Below are 17,100 nucleotides of genomic sequence, written 5' to 3'. Positions count from 1 at the left end.
CCCAGCTCTCCCAAGGCAAGACTTACATTGCCACCCACACGACCCAACCTGACACCAATTTCTCACCCTGTTTTATCTGGGGTAAGATAGCACAGCAAACCAAATTCCGGGGAGTCACTAATCCAGAACCTTCAACCCAAGCTACAGCTCTCCTACATATAGTTGCAGCTCTATATATTTCGTACTTCTTACTGTCCTTATCTCCTGTTTGTCTGCCACAGGTTTTTTGACTGGTTAATGGCTTTATCCCCAAGCTGAGCACACAATCTCCAGTCATTAGTGAGCTGCATTTGGATGTGGTATATCATCCTCTTTGCAATGCCAGGGGTGTCTTGCACAAGCCTCCCTCACTCTTTTGATGGACTGTAGACAGCTTGCTCATTAGTTTAGTATCTAATTGCATATCAGTCACACTCTCAAGCTCCTCATTACTTCACTTACACAGCTACAGTAATTAGATTTCACATTTCTTTACACTCTCATGGCATTGTTTTAGCCTACTGAGGAGGCACTCATATATAATACACATATATTATAAATTATCTCCTGTAATTATCATATTCATTATAATATATAACACATGCATACACATACATAATGTTGCTGAGGCAAACTCAAACCTCTTCAGTTCTAAATGTTCAGGATGCTCCAAGAGCATCTCCAACTGCTTGTTTGTTAGTTTTAACTTCGGGAGGCTTCACCCATCTGTGACCCTTCGCTTACAAACCGTGCCTGATTGCATCATTTCCTGCTTTTCCCCCACCACCATGTACCTCTCTGGAAAAACAAAGCCTTCAGATCTGCTCACTGCAGAGATGCAAATTCTTTTAGGCAGAAAAACGAATTTGATGTTTAGTACAGCAGCAAACAGAAAAGTCTCTTAAGCCGCCAGCCTTTATCTTTTGGGATAACATAGATTTTATGCCTCTTTTTTGGTCTAATTTGATGCATTTTTTTAGCACCTACTCTCTAAGCCTCCAGCTTTTATGTGAGATCATTCTATACATTTATTATGGCACTTAAGAAGCGATAACAATTTATTTAACTTTTCAGAACAGAATTCTGCAGACTTTGGGGGCAGATGATTTTTTTTCCTGGGGATCATGCATGGAATATGTGATGGTGTCTGTATTTCCAGATGCAAAAACCACAGACACAGGGTAGCAATGTGCACCTCTTTTTAAAGTGAGTTAAATAAGCGAAGGAACCAAATGGCTAAACTTGAAAAGGCAAACAGGTAATTCCCCACAAATTGTAAAAGGGCAGTATCTTCATAAAATATGTCTGCAGAAGTAAACTAAGCAGAGCCAGAGTATGGCGCATTTCATTCAGTGTTGTAGATGTAGCCATAGAGACTGCAGTGGTTTCCAAATTGCCTTCTTGTCCTGCTGTGATGCACACTCACAGGTGCAGGAGGGACAGCTGACATTTGGGGACTGACTGGCTAACTCCTAAAGATGGGCAAACATGCCGTTCAGAGCTGTGGTACACGTGCATCCTTCAGCCACAGAAACAGTTCTAGTCCTCTCCACTCTGTCACCAGCTCCAGTCCCAGGTCACATCACCCCGGGCCAACATTCTGCCTCCTCAGCCAGACCCCTTCAGTGAAGCATGTGTGGAGAATGAGCACATGCCATGCATGAAAGACAAACAGTGACTACAGGAACGTTTCATAGGTGTGGAGGTGCTGCAGAGGTCAAAGAATGGCAGATATGGTAAAAAAAAAAAAAAAAAAAAGTCACCCGGTGGCCTCAAATAGCAGTCTGATCTAATCCTGAGCAACACCCCAAACTCATGAAATGCAGCAGAATGCAGTAGCAGAAAACCTTAAAGCAAAAATCCTGGATGAAACACTCAAGAGCACCCAAATGATTTAAGAATCGGATTTGCCAAGCTTCTGAAAAGTTTGCTTCTCTTCTACTTAGTAGGAATATCTAAAGTCTTTCCATCTCTCTTGTAATGGGATGTGTTTGCTCTCCATCCTCCTCTGTACAGCTTTGTGCTGTTTTCCTGCCCTGCTCTGCCTGGAGCTGGCTGCACATCAGGCAGCAACACCCTGGCAGACATCGAAGATAAAATCCATCACCCAACACACTAAGGGTGGGGGCAGAGAGGGACATTTAACACTGAGCCCTCCTGCACATTGGAAAGGGAGATGATCCCAAAACCAGGATGAAGGAAAGCAGCCTGATGGAACTCACCACCACTCCCCCCACACCCTTCAGCTGTGGGGTGCTTCTCACTATGCCAGAATAAAATCTGGTGCTGGGCAGACTCCCAGCCCTGGAAGCAGCCGGCTGAGGGAGGATGCTCGCAGAGTGTGCTCCTGCCCTGGCAGGCAGCCAAGTGCGGCAGCCGCCTGCATCTGAGCTCTTGCCCTGCTCTCACAGCCTCTTCAACAGAAGTGACACGAGGCACACTCTTGCTCACAGCCTGCTGCCGCTCAGGAGCTTGGGAGAAGAAGAGACTTAGTCCTTCACAGCTGGGGGCTCTGACTTTGCAAGCTGAGGCGCGATTAAGATGGAGAACAAGGCGGGAAGCAGGGGGGAGAAGGAGACTCATGGCAGACCTCCGAGTCCCTGATTCTCTGTCCTGTTCTTCCCCTGTGCTGCCTCTCACTGTAATCCTCTGGGAAACAACCGGGAGCAGACCAGGGCTAGAACCTGCGGGCCCCCTCAGCCTTGGAATCAGAAGCTGTGGCACTGTGCCCAAGCCTATTAACCCCGCTGCGATATTGGACTAATTAGCTCCAGCATGGCATCATGCTAATGCAACTTCTCCATTTCCAGGACTTTAACGAGGATTGCTTCCCAGTGTCCCCTCCTATGCCACAGATGTATCAGTGGAGGGGGTGAGAAAACACATGTGCAGGGTGATACTGAAAACATATAGACAGCAGAGAAATGGGAAGGCTATTTTTATGGGCATAGTAAAAATATATTGGCATGTACGTAACTATCCTTGTGCTTGTATAAGGATATGATCTTACCGGGAAGGGCGTCCGAAACTGTGGGAAGGTGGCAGAGCCCAAAGAGTGACTGGGCCATACTTGTTTAGTGTGGCACTGGGTGGGTGACACTGGCTGGGCAGGGGCAGTAGAAGGACATGCAGAAAGGGACTTTGCACACCAAATAGCCAGGGAGCTGTTTCTCAGAGAAATCAGTGGAGCCCATCACAACCACCACACAGGAGTATTCGCAGAGGACTGCACATCTTTCTGGGACCTAAGAGGTGTATTTCTTCCACCCATTCATCATTTGTAAGAGTCTAAAATTCCAAACAGTCCTTCAAGGAGGAGAGTGTGAATGAGACCCAGGAGGAAACAAGGAGCTGCTGGAGGAAAGCCAAATATATCAGTGCGGACACCTTCAAAGTGCTATGAAAGACATCCCAGCCAGGCATGGACCAGCAGCCATGGAGCAGGAACACCAGTTCACAACAGCCAGGGACAGAAGCTGTGCAACTCTCCTCTTTAACATCCCAGTGATCTGATCAGACCTCAAGCTATGGAGAAGGTAAGCACGTCTCCTAAAGGTCCAGACTGGGGACAGACATTAATAACTACTCTGCTACCTACACTCCCTAAAACCAAAGGCACCAAGGCAAAATAGCCAGAAGGGACGTGCATAATAAAGGTAGTTACTTCTAAGGGCATCTCTGATCTCCTAACAGTCCTCGTAGTGGGCAAAGAGCAGGACTTGGGCTGTCACCTGTCCAATGCAGGGGTTGAAACTGTGAGACCCTCAAGCCTTCAGTGAAGCTAAAATATGTCCAACTTCCACAGCATTTAATGACAACTGAATACCTAAATATCCCAGACCTTGGTGGGGCTGAGCCTTCCTTCAGATGACAGAGTTGAGGACTGAACATGAGAACCTGCCTCCTGGTTTAACAGCTTAAAAGCCTCATTTATCTCTTCTGGGGCAGAAAACGTAGAGGGTAAAGATCTGGAAAAGGGGCGGGCAGTAGGAGGGTAGGTGGAAGAGCAGAAAAGGAAAGGGACACCAAGGACTAAGGTTACATGGGAACATAAGCTATCATGGGTTAGGAGACAAAGCCTCATATTCAGATATCTTGCCAGCAAGACAGACCAGGAAACACCCCAAAAAAACCTGCTATAGACCCTGTCTGAGGACAACATGGGGAGACCTTTAGGAATGCAATGCCCCAAGGATACCTCCAGGCAGCTCGCACGAGGCCCACGCTGTGTGGGGAATGCAGAAAACTGGTCTTTTGTTTCATGCCCCTTTGTTTTAACCTCTTGTATCAAAGACCCCAGCTGCTACTCTGGGAGAGGCTAGAAATTAATCCAATTAAAAAATAAATTCCCTGTGGAATCAAAACTGCTTGCCGGGTGGGGGGTACGGGCATGCAATTTCTTTCTTCTGCAAAACAAACTCCTTCTTCTAACCTACATTTCACAGAGGGGAGATGCAGGCAGGGTAGCACTTGAAGCAAATAAACAAATGATCAGAATGATTTATAACCCTGGTACCAACCCACAGCTCACGGGGAGGTTTGCAGCGTGTCTTCTATAGCCGGCATGGCTGGAGACAGAAGCACAATGCCGCATGCTACCCTCCAACACAAACAGCCAGAGAGCAACAAAACCCTTCCCCGCTTCGTTCCACTCCTTTGTTTTCCAGGGGTTTTGGTCAGCCCGGGCTTGTGGAGCTTGACAGGTTAACCCACACTTCCTTAGTTTCAGCAGAAATGATTAAACAGGGGGGATTGTTTAGACCCTGAAGCAGAAGGAATTCCTTTGTTTTTGTAGATCACTCCAAGGCAGCCAAGACGTGGGGATGCCCAAGAAGAAAGAGGCAGGGGCTGAGCATGGAGATGAGTTTCCAGGGAGGGAGGGCCATGCTACCACTCTGCAGGCTAAGAGACAAGGGGTGGGGGGACATGTTGCACCCCTACTTCACGTCTGGAGAGAGGGTCAAACAGATCCTCTGGTATGTGGGTGAGCAGGACCAGCTGGAGACCATGTCCAGGTAGCCTGGCTTCTCCTGAGAGGCAGTCATTCCACCCGAGGGCTTGTGCTACAAGGGGTCCCATCCCACCACCCCCAGGGTGTGCACTCACTATACAGTCTGTGTTGAGAGGGCCAAAGAGGGGCACTTTCAATAGCCAAAGCTTGATACCCTTCAGATCCCCTGGGAACAGGGATGCACACATATTGTGCAAGAGGGAAGAACTGCCCCGTGCTTGCATGAAGCTGCACACTCTCCCTCAAGGCACATGTGGTCCTGAGATACCAGATGGGAGTTCAGTGGGAGCCTTGCCTTCTCTCACACCTCTAAAACATGAGACCTTCAAGCTTATCTCCATGAACAGAGATCCCTGTGCAGGATCCCAGGCACCTGTTGCGAGGAGGGAAGCCTTACCCTGTTGCACTGGGAACACTTGACACCTTGAGACGTATGTGAACCTACTGTGCTGTAAGTGATGGGAAAATGCAGTTGTGTCATCACTCAGTGGGAGGAGTGAAGAACAGGATGACGTCCTGGGGTTTTGCCACCCCTTGTAAGGCAATAACTACCAGGGGAGAGGGAAAAGCACCCACAGACTTTATTCCCAAGATCTCAACTGGGGGAAGAAAGAAGTAAGTTCAAAGCTGAAAAAGAGAAACCTGGAGTGATTTGCTGGAAATCACTTACTTGACTGATATTGGCAACAGGCTGCTGGTCTAGGAGGGCTCCCCCTCCTTGGGAGAAACACATTACCCAAGATCCCAGGTTCACAGAGGTGTGCGTGGGGAAGCCTTGCTTTTTCCTTTGCCCAGCACCCATCTCTCGGAGCAGCTTTGATTTCTGTGTCTAAAGAGGTACAGAAAGGAGCTTGGCAGCAGAGATCAGACCTCTGGACACCGCAAAACACCTCCTTCTTTGCACGCTCTGAGTCTCCGCAACAACACTAAGTGCAAGAGAGCTGGTAAATTATTAAAACAACCTTGCAACAGCTCCAGAGAAACCACCAGTGCCTCAGATTCAAAGGAAAGGCTGTGGTGTGAGAATCCCCATTAGTAACAATACGCACAGTTTGCAAGAACATATGTCCCCACATGGAGCAATCAACCAATCTGGGCTGTTTAACCACAATATTTCAAAGAAGTGCTTTTAATGCAGCTGATCCGTATGTTTATTTTGAGCTGTAAAACAGGATTCTTCACTAGTCTTACAGAACATTTCTGTGATGGACTCTGTTGGGGAGAAGGCAGAGAGACTGATACACTGGATTTTTTTTAAATCAAAGTCACGACAGTGGGAAAAGAATAACCCAAGCAAGCAGAAAGCACATTTGAACCCTAAAACAAAACACACACACACATACAAAAAAAGAAAAAAAAAAAAAAAAGGCACGAGGAGCAAGACCCCTCTGTGTCCCTCTTGAAAATGGGTTTGGACAGAAAGCAAGTGAGAGCGGGACTGGGTAGATGGGAAAGGATTTCCAAGCCTCCCTTTCTGATTCAGATACTTGAGCACACATTGAAAATACAGCCCTTTTCACCCTTTTCTCCCGCAAAGTGCGTGGGAGGTGAACACAGGTCCTGGTTTATCGATTGATTGGCTTTTTTGTAAAGAATAAGAGCTCCTCGTGGAATAGCCATGCCTTTGCGGGGAGGGGGAGGTGGGGGGAAAGGTCTGGTCTCCTTCCCTGCTCGATCTAATCCTAATTAAAAATAAATTACATGCTGTATGGAACTTGAAATGGCAAAGATAATCCTGTTACACACGAGGGGCCGCCCCGCTGCCCACTGCCCGCTCTTGACCAGCGGCCCCGTTCCCAGGCAGCCCGGCCCCAGTCTCTACACCTCGGACCTCTGCCCGCTGCGGACCCCGGCCCGGCTCTGGGCGGCCCGGCCCGAAAGCTCCCCGCCCCGCCGGGGCTGCCGCCTGCGGAGCTCCCGCGGGCAGGAGAAAAGAGCCCCGCGGAGGTTTGTTCGTATGGAAACCGCGCGTTCGGGGAGCTTTTGTTGGCGGCGGAGCGTGCCCCCTCCCCGCGCCCCGCAGCCGGGGCCGAGGCGCGATTTAAATCCCATTTCCATAAGCCGGCGCTGCGGGCAGCCCGCCGCCCCCCGCTCGCGTGCCGCCCCGCGCAGCGCCCCGCGCAGCCCGGGATGCAGCCCCCGGGATGGAGCACGCAGCCCGGCACAGAGCACGCAGCCCGGGATGCAGTTCCCGGGATGGAGCACGCACCCCGGCACAGAGCGCGCAGCCCGGGATGCAGCCCCCGGGATGGAGCACGCAGCCCGGCACAGAGCGCGCAGCCCGGGATGCAGCCCCCGGGATGCCACCGCGTTCCGTGTGCCCAGCCCAGCGCTTTTATCCCGGGTTTCCAAAGGAAACCGGCGCGGGGTTCGACCGGATCGCATTCTGTTTGTCACCCTCTTGCTTTAAAATGCGTCTCTTGGGTTCCCGGAGAGGAGAGGAGAGGAGAGGAGAGGAGAGGAGAGGAGAGGAGAGGAGAGGAGAGGAGAGGAGAGGAGAGGAGAGGAGAGGAGAGGAGAGGAGAGGAGAGGAGAGGAGAGGAGAGGAAGGGCATGCGGTTTCCCGGAGAAGCAGTTGCCTCTCAGGATCCCCATCTTCCTCCCCATCAGGTCCTCTCCCTCCCGCCCTCCCCATGGCTGCTGAGGCACTGCGGGGCTGGGAGGCTGCAGCGGGCTCCGCGCAGGGCCTCGGTGCCTTGCGGGGCAGATGGTTTCGTTCCCCCCGGTTCGTGCCAGGTTTCAGCCTCATGCTGTTATTTTGTTCTTCTGGAACGAGACTGGTGTTGCTTCCCAGAGAGGCCCTATTAGGACAAAAAGAAAATCCTGTGAATAGGCGTAACAGGGCACCAGGAGGGATAGGTCTTAAATGTATTTTAATATGAGCAGGGCATTGTGTGTAATTCAGCGCTCATCATCGTTTAGTCAAAGAGTTATGGCAGTGATTGGGAATGAATAGAGGGACATAATGGATACATGTGGCGTTTGCTCATTATATTCAACTTAGTCCAACTCCTCTGTGGAAACTGTTCAACTTTCTCTCCCTTTAGCCTGTCATAGTGAAATAATACAGACATTGGTTCCTCGAATGGGATAGCCTGCCATGCTATTATATTTCTACAGCTAACGAGGGCTTCATAAGCCTTTGATACTGCCTGATCTTTGAAACCTTTCCAAATCTCCTCAAGCTTATGCTAAATCCTATTTGGAACTTTTTTTTTTTCTTTTTTTCCTCCTCGCCTGCTAGTGCCCCAGGCTTAAGAAACCCGGGCGGTGACATGCATACTAAAGCATGCGGGGACACCTCCTGAAAGGCGACTTACGGCGCTGATCACAGGCTCTCACGCGAGTGACACACCACTCCGGGCGCAGCTGAATGCCGCCCCCGCCGCTGCCCCGCACCCCGCTAATGCGCGCCCCCGCCCGCGCGGCACGCCGCGACACGGCGCGACATGCCGCGACACGGCGTGACATGCCACGGCACGGCATGCCGCGGCATGCCACGACACGGCACCTGTCCCGACTTGTTGGTAGGATCAGCAAACCCCACCGCGCACTGCACTGCACTCCGTGCTCCCCCCGCCAGCCCCGCCGCCGCGCCTCCGGAGAGAGGGAAGAGACGGGAGCGGGAGGAAAGGAGGGAGGAAAATAAATAAATAAATAAATAAATGGGGGAAAAGAAATAGCGACGGTGCGGGGGAAGGAAAAAAAAGGGGGGGGGGAAGAAAAGCGAACCCCCAGAGCAGGCAGAGTTAAGGAGCACAAAGGCGAGCGCCCCGCGACCCCGCTCCCGGCCCGGCCCGGGCAGCGCCGGGGGCCGCCCGCCGCCCGCGCTGCGCCGCCTCCCATTGGCTCCGCCGCCCGCTCATTTGCATAGCGCCGTCTATGAAAGGCGGCGCGGCGGCGCGGGGGGCGCAGACGGCGGCGGAGCCATCCCGGTGTGTCCCGCCCGAGCCGAGCCCATCCCGTCCGCACCGCACCGCGCCGTCGGGCTGAGCCCCGCGCCGCTGCCATGAGCCCCCTGCGGCTGCTGGCCGCCGCCTGCCTGCTGGCCCTGTCCCGCTGCAAGACGGTGAGGTATCGCACCGACGAGGAGGGCGCGCCGGGCACGGTGATCGGTACTCTGGCCGACGAGATGCCGGTGAAGGCGCCGGGGGAGATGAGCTTTCGCCTGATGCGGCAGTTCAGCAACAGTTCGCTGGTGCGGGTGCGGGAGGAGGACGGGCAGCTGAGCATCGGTGAAGCGGGGCTGGACCGGGAGCGGCTGTGCGGCCAAGCCCCACAGTGTGTCCTGGCCTTCGACGTGGTGAGCTGCTGGCGGGAGCGCTACCGCCTGGTGCACGTGGAGCTGGAGGTGCGTGACATCAATGACAATGCACCGCGCTTCCCCCATGCCCAGATGGCGCTGGAGGTGTCGGAGAGCGCTGCCCCCGGCACTCGCCTCCCGCTGGAGGTGGCTGTGGATGAGGATGTGGGCTCCAACTCCATCCAGAGCTTCCAGGTCTCCCTCAACAGCCACTTCGGTGTGGAGGCACAGACACGGGCGGATGGGGCACGCTGTGCCGACCTGGTGCTGCTCCAGGAACTGGACCGCGAGCGCCAGCCCTCCTACACCCTGGAGCTGGTGGCCAAGGATGGTGGCAGTCCAGCGCGCTCAGGCACAGCCACCGTGCATGTCCGCGTTCTCGACGCCAATGACAACAGTCCCACCTTTGCCCAGAGCTCAGTCACGGTGGAGTTGCCTGAGGATGCGCCGCCCGGCTCCCTGCTGCTCGATCTGGATGCTGCTGACCCTGATGAGGGCCCCAATGGTGAGGTGGTCTATGCCTTTAGCAGCCAGGTGCCCCCTGAGGCACGGCGGCTCTTCCGCCTCGACCCGCGCTCGGGCCACCTCACACTGGAGGCTGCCGTGGACTACGAGCGCACCCGCACCTACGAGCTGGACGTGCGTGCCCAGGACCGCGGGGCCAGCCCCCGTGCTGCCACCTGCACCGTCGTCGTGCGCCTCACCGACGTCAACGACAACGCTCCGCGCATCAGCATCAGTGCCCTCCGTGGCGCTGCCAGTGCTGCCGGCGTGGCCTACGTCAGCGAGGCGGCAGCCACTGAGAGCTTTGTGGCCCTTGTCAGCGCCACGGACCGCGACTCGGGCGCCAATGGGCAGGTGCGCTGCAGCCTCCGTGGCCACGACCACTTCGCCCTGCAGCGAGCCTACGAGGACAGCTACATGATCGTCACCACAGCGGCGCTGGACCGCGAGCGCATCCCTGAGTACAACCTCACCGTGGTGGCTGAGGACCTGGGCTCGCCACCCTTCAAGACCGTCCGCCAGTACACAGTGCGGGTGAGCGATGAGAATGACAACGCACCGCTCTTCGCCAAGCCCCTCTACGAGGTGGCTGTGCCAGAGAACAACCCCCCGGGCGCCTATATCACCACTGTGGTGGCTCGTGACCCTGATCTTGGCCACAATGGTAAGGTCACCTACCGGCTCCTGGAGACACAGGTCATGGGGGCCCCCATCTCCACCTACGTCTCGGTGGACCCCGCCACTGGGGCCATCTATGCCCTCAGGACATTCAACTACGAGATCCTCAAGCAGCTGGACCTGAGGATCCAGGCCACTGATGGTGGCTCCCCGCAGCTCTCCAGCAGCACTGTTGTCAAAGTGAGAATGGTGGACCAAAACGACAACCCTCCTGTCATCATCCACCCAGTGCTCACCAATGGGACCGTGGAAATCGGTGTGTCCAGCAAGACCTCCCCTGACTCCCTGGTGGCCCAAATCAAAGCTCGAGATGCAGATGATGGGGCCAATGCTGAGCTCACCTTTGCCTTCCTAGAAGAGTCCCAGCAAGACCTCTTCACCATCAACCCCAGTACTGGGGACATCGTGCTGAGGGGTGACCTCTCTGAAGAGCTGGGACAGCTATTCAAGGTCATCCTCACTGTGACAGACAATGGCAGACCTCCCCTGGCCACAACTGCCACAGTCAACTTCCTCGTGACTGCCACTGCTCCGTCCAGTATCCAAGACATAGCCAAGCCCAGCTCCTGGGAAGGAAAGGCTTTGCAGTGGGACATCCCTCTGATCGTGATCATTGTCCTGGCAGGCAGCTGCACCCTCCTCCTGGTGGCTATAATCACTATTGCCACCACCTGCAACAGGCGCAAGAAGGGGAACAACATCAAAAACAACACTGCCCTGAAGGACCAAATAGACATCTCCCACCTGGAGAAGGGCCATCAGGAGGAGGGCAGCCAGAGGGGTGGGAACATGTTTGAGGTACGAACCTTTCCCAGCAAAACCTCTTTCACCAGCCCCGAACCCTCTCCAGCAGCTGAAGAGGTCTCCACCACTGAGAGCGGCAGTGACAGCACTTGCCTCTACGAGGGTCAGAAGAGGCTGAGAGGACAGAGTGGGGAGGTAAGGTCCCACCAGAGGGAAGTGGGGCAAAGGGTTGGGGGGGTGTCGTGGTGGATGTGAATTAGCTGCGGAGGTGCAGGTAATGTTGGTTTACCTTTCACCACTTCCTCATGTCTCCTTTGATTTTCCTCCCCACCAGCAGGGTTTTGCTGCCGCTCCGAGCTACAACAAGGAGCCTGCTCCCCCCGTGGCCATTTGGAAGGGACACTCCTTCAACACCATCTCCGGCCGGGAGGCAGAGAAGTTCAGTGGCAAAGACAGCGGCAAAGGCGACAGTGATTTTAACGACAGCGACTCAGATATCAGCGGAGATGCCCTGAAGAAAGATCTCATCACACACATGCAGAACGGTAAGGGCTCTGCCCCTGCTCCCCACTGGACCTCACACAGCGAGATGGGTGGATGGGGAGGTGGATGAAGGGACCCATCCGTGGGGCACAGTGATCAGGCAGGGCAGCTGGAAGGGGAAGCCAGACACTGCATGGCTCAAACTGCCCATCTCCTTGTAGCAGGCTGTTAGCTGTTGGTTCCTCTCTGCACTGAGAGCCCAGCACAAATTAGCATTTGCTAGAAGTGCTGTAGGATTGGATTTTTTTCCCAAAAAAAGGTTCCCTTAAAGCTAGACTTGCAAGGAGTGTCCCTAACAAAACAACATTACCTAACCGAGCATGAGTTTTTGTTGTGCTGTAAAGCATCGCCTCCCCACTCCTACTGTCAGTGCAGTGAATCATCCTGTGACTGGTAACTCTAAGGATTGTGAATGGTGTGGATTTATTCCTGCAGTAACGACAGGTTTCTCCTCCCCTGTCTCTCTCTAGGTCTGTGGGCATGCACAGCTGAATGCAAGATCCTGGGGCACTCCGACCGCTGCTGGAGCCCCTCCTGTGGCCGAGCCAACCCTCATCCCTCTCCATATCCTTCAGCACCCCTCTCCACCTTCTGCAAGAGCACGTCCTTGCCCAGGGATCCCCTTCGCAGGGACAACTTTTATCAAGCCCAGCTGCCCAAAACAGTGGGGCTTCAGAGCGTCTATGAGAAGGTGCTGCACAGGGACTTTGACCGGACGATCACGCTCCTCTCCCCGCCGCGCCCTGCACGGCTCCCCGACCTGCAGGAGATCGGGGTGCCCCTGTTCCCAGCCCCCTCGACTAGATACCTGGGCCCCCAGACTGAGACAACTGAGAAGGCGTAGCCCAGAGTGCTCCCCCTCGAGTGCACCCCTCCCTGCGCACACAACTAGGTCACTCCCAAGAGCCTTTAAGTTATTGACCAGATCCAGTGTCGTATGTGTAAATATGCAAGATGTGCCTTAAAAATGAAGTCGTTTGGGAAAGATTTCCAATCAGATCAGTACTGTTTGATATTTGCAAACAAAAGAAATTGTTTGTAGTTAATGTAATTTTTATGAAATGTGCAGTATTTAAATTTCTTTTCATGTTTTCTACATTGGGGTTTTTTCTTTTTCTTTTGGTTTACCCATGGCCTGCCATTTTTTGTAGTGTTTTTAACCTGTACATTGTGTAATGTAATGTTTGTACATAATGAAAATTTGTTATATTTTTATATAATAAATACTTAAAAATGGGAATTCTTGCCAAAGGAGCTGTCTGAAAGACACAGTAATAACAATTAATAATAATAATATCCTGAATATGTAGAGTCTTGTAAGGGAAATTCCTCTTTCACGGTGTAATAATAACCTAAGCAATCCAGTGTACTGAGAAGTTTGCCTTGCCAAATGTGACTTGTATTTCTTGAGTCTGTGGTCAACTTAAGTGTTATTTAATTGCCTTTGGTTCCTGTAATCTGTATCACTGATAAACACTAATAAAGTTTTTGTGATGTTCAGAGGCTTTTGTTCATGGATTTCATGCTTCAGAGCATAGAGGTCTTCACAGGTCAACAAAACTATTTTGTGCTGGGAAATGCAGTGGGAAGGAGCTGGTTTTAGTCTTGCCCATCCTTGGTCTCTGGCAATACCTCTGCAGGTTTAGCTCTGAAGCTTTCAGTGCTGGGTGAGAGGGAGACTTGAGCCAGCCTTTGCTTGTCACTGCCTGGTCTGAGCTCTTCCAGCTGGATCCTTCACAGGGGGAAAGTGGGGTAGTTTTAGTGAAGCATGTGAGGCCCTGTTCATCAGTGGAAACGTTCGTGCTGTGCCAGTGGCTTTGCATCAGCAGCCACCTGAGCACTTTGCTTTCTGCTCTGAGACATTGGGTCAGGCTCTGTGGTGTGTGCTCAAATGTTTACCCCTTGTTAAAGCAGCCTTACTAAAGGACAATAACTTGTGTTTGTGTACATATATTTCTACATCAAGGGAAAGGTTCTTATAACAGGATCAAAAATGTTGATTATATTGACATTTTCTATGGTACATATTCCTCTTCTCACTGAAATGACTGTCCTGGAAAAAAAAAATCATACAGAGCTTTGAAATTCCTTCCTATGGGGGTTTCAAGCTAAAAGCAGATCTCAAATCCTTCTGCTGAAATCAGGTATAGAATAGCATTTAATGAAACAAAATGAAGCATGAAGGTTTCTTCCTGTGTTCAAAAAAATGCTTACACCAGAAGTAACACTTGTACTGCGGTTTTAATATTTGATTAAAGTTTTCCAAAAGGGAGAACTGCTCCTTATGTGGACTATATAATTTCATATTTTGTACAAATCAATAATCCAAAAATCTGTACAAGGCAAAGCTTTGGGGTTTTATCATGAGTTCTTAAACTATTTATCTAATTGGTATGGTACATATCTATAAAATATGGCTCACCAAGGAAATATTAAACTTTCTTAGATATAAACAAGGTTCTTTTTGGCTTTGTGTCTCAAAATGTAAGCTGAAAACATTATCTCACCAGTATGTCCCTTAACCAACAAAAATCCCCTTCCTCCCCCAACTTCCAGCTTTCTCTAGCCCATGTAGCAACAGTGGCAGAACCCAATCAAGTTTTTATGCAAACGGGGTCTGAGTTTTAACTGGGGCTTCATAAATGCCACAGTGTAAAGATTTGTGGTGGGCCAAGAATTTCAGAGATTTTACTTGAAGGGAATTTAAATCAGGCTGATGCAAGACTCGGGAAGTTACATTTGTGATACATCTCCTATAGTCAGGAAAAGAGGTGAGCATTTCTGGCGATTCCTCTAAAGTCTGCTAGCAAAAATCATGATGCATCTAATGAACTTAGAGGGTCATCTTGGTTAAATTTAGAGCTGAAGTTGTGGCTGAAGGACGGGTGCTGGGAAAGAAAGCTGGTAGCCTCCCTTCTGGCTAATCACCAGTGATGCAGAGCAGCAATGCCTGCATGGGAAGTAATTAGTCATAACTGAACTCAGGGAGGGAAAGGCTCTCTGTCAAAAAAAGCAGGGCTGTCTGATAAGCTGGTTCTTCCTCATCTAGTTCAAAAGCCTGGGTTACATACCCCAACACCTTCACAGCAGGTTCTTAGACTCCCCTGGCAGGGCCAACAGGATGTAGTCACAGATGAAGAATGGGTCATCGCACTGGGTTTTGGCATCAAGTTTGTGCTGTGTCCTGCAATAGAGCTTGTGCCCTTCTGTAAGTGGATTGATGCTCCTCACTGCCTGATCAGGAGTTTGGGCCAAGCCAGTGCAAGGCAACCACGAAATGGTAGGAAACTAAAGTCACTTGTTCCCGTTCCCATAACAGCTTTCAACAGCGAGCAGCTACAGTCTCATTGGGGTTTGGGATCTGTCTGTTCTGGCATCCCACATGCTGTAAAATGTGGGATTTTAGTATTAAACAACACTTGGTATTTAAATATGAGCCCATCATTTCACAGGGGTTTTCTGGTTAGTAGAAAGATACGGACTTCTGAGAGCTTCTCATCTTGGCCTGGCCAGGCAACAGGGACTGTTCAGGTGCATCACTGAATCTCCTGATCTCCCCTTTTCTTGTAAGAGCAAGGGGCAGCAGTCTAGACTCCTGTAACTTTTACATGCCTAAAATTAGATGAGGGAAGTCTCCAAGCTGCAAGCTCCATCAGATAAGAGCACACACCACCCAAAGCGCAACTGAGTGCAGAGAGGAGCCCAAGGCTTAGCTCTTGGGCTAAGTCCCTGGGATCAAACATTTGCTCCATTTATGCTATTTCTCTGTGTATGTCCCAGTTTTTTTCTTTTAGTTTTTGATTATCCTGAGATTTTTGCTAACATACTTCAGAAATTAATGCAGCAGCCCTATCAGTTAAATTCCATTTATTTGCCAAGCATGGTGTGACATCAGCCCTGTGTTGCATGGTGAGATTGTATGACCACAGAACCTCTTGCTCACAAAGAGCTACCTTCTCCTGTCTGCCTTTCCCTGGCTCAGAGGGCAGAGGTGAGGAAGGGGTGACAAGAAACACGACTGGAGACAGCACTCCTTCACTGAGCCAGCATTATTTCCATGGCTACAGCAGCAGGACATCACAAAAGCACTCACACTGAGCTTGAGCCTGCTCCTGATCTTGAGCCTGCTTGAGCTTGAGCCTGCTCCTGCTGAAATCTCTGGTAGTCACCTACAATGGAGACAAGCACTCTCGACACCCTCCACAGTCATTGGAGAGAAACAGGCACTTTTAGGACATGAAACATAGAAGTGGGTAATTCCCACAGGCTCTTTTCCAGGTGTACCTTCACAGCCATTAAGGCATAGCTGCAATATGTCTCCTGAGTGCCTCATTTATATTCTGGGACCATGGGCTTGCATCTGACACCCTGGAGGCCTTAGGCAGGCCTCCAAATCCGTTTTAACTCTCAATAATTTAAATTCATTTTCCCAAAGTCAAGTCTGTTTCACCCATGACAGTAACTGGTGAATGATCTCTCTGTATCTATCTCGACCCATGAGCTTTTTTCATCTGATTTTCCACCCCTGTTCTGCTGAGGAGAAATGGGGAGGGGGTCTGGCTGCTGACCAAGGTCTACCCACCATGTGCACCAAGGAGACAAGATCCCAGGGAAGACTTCTCTGGTGCTTCAGCCAAAAAATTAGTCAAATTCCCACTGACCTGCTCTTCTGCCCTGTGCCATTTGAATGCCTTCAAGGATGCTTTATGTATTGAGGTTTGTGATGGAGTCAAATACCACTGAGGTGCCTGGTTCTGGCTCATGCAGCACATGCTGTAGGAGCAGGACTCCTCCTAAAACAGGGTGGCAGCACCACGCTTGTAAGTGGGCATGGCTGTGACCTCTGGGGTGGGTGGGGGCTTAATCATGTGTCCTCAACACATGCAAGATATGTGATGAAAGTGTGTCAGAAAATTCTGCCTTGGCCCAGACCCTGAAGGCAGAGAGACACCAGGTGGGGTTTAGCTGAAGATTCAGACAGATGTGACTTCTGTGGCCAATGTGTAGGGTCTACATGAATGACAGGCATCTGCACTCCTGTGGCAGAAGGAGAGCTGGTCGGGGGGGTCTAGGGGGGCTGACATCTCACTGTAGGCACCTGCATTCTCTTTTTGCTATTTCTCTCTAGTCTTCCATAACTGTACGGACTACCTCACCATTGTACATGACAGCAGACTAGGCACCTGTCCTAAACACAGGCACAGACCTTGTGGATATAGAAATTCAGGTGAGTGCACTGTCACCGAAAGGGATGGTACATCCTCTCCAGCTCCAGCTTCATTTTCCCCTGACTCCTTTGACAGCACCACCCAGGAAAGTCAGCTGCTCATGGACAGAT

At 51.4% G+C, this 17,100-nt stretch overlaps 1 protein-coding gene across 2 annotated transcripts; it reads left to right on the top strand.

Moving 5' to 3' along the window:
- The first annotated feature begins 8,506 nt into the window (after nucleotides 1–8,506).
- On the top strand, nucleotides 8,507–13,265 carry PCDH8 (protocadherin 8). Of its 2 annotated transcripts, none has more exons than XM_038156675.1 (3): nucleotides 8,507–11,414; nucleotides 11,557–11,764; nucleotides 12,233–13,265. In XM_038156675.1, exons 1-3 carry the CDS (start codon nucleotides 9,000–9,002, stop codon nucleotides 12,604–12,606), a joined length of 2,997 nt encoding a protein of 998 aa, XP_038012603.1. In that variant the 5' UTR covers nucleotides 8,507–8,999; the 3' UTR covers nucleotides 12,607–13,265. The 2 variants fall into 2 exon arrangements, with proteins under 2 accessions (XP_038012603.1, XP_038012597.1); XM_038156669.1 differs by having other exon boundaries at nucleotides 11,554–11,764.
- Nucleotides 13,266–17,100: the final 3,835 nt, after the last annotated feature.

The sequence above is a fragment of the Motacilla alba genome, chromosome 1 (assembly GCF_015832195.1).
Source record: "Motacilla alba alba isolate MOTALB_02 chromosome 1, Motacilla_alba_V1.0_pri, whole genome shotgun sequence".
Classification (NCBI taxonomy): Eukaryota; Metazoa; Chordata; class Aves; order Passeriformes; family Motacillidae; genus Motacilla; species Motacilla alba.
Note: the sequence above shows the minus strand (reverse complement) of the source record. Positions and strands in the feature narration are given on the sequence as shown.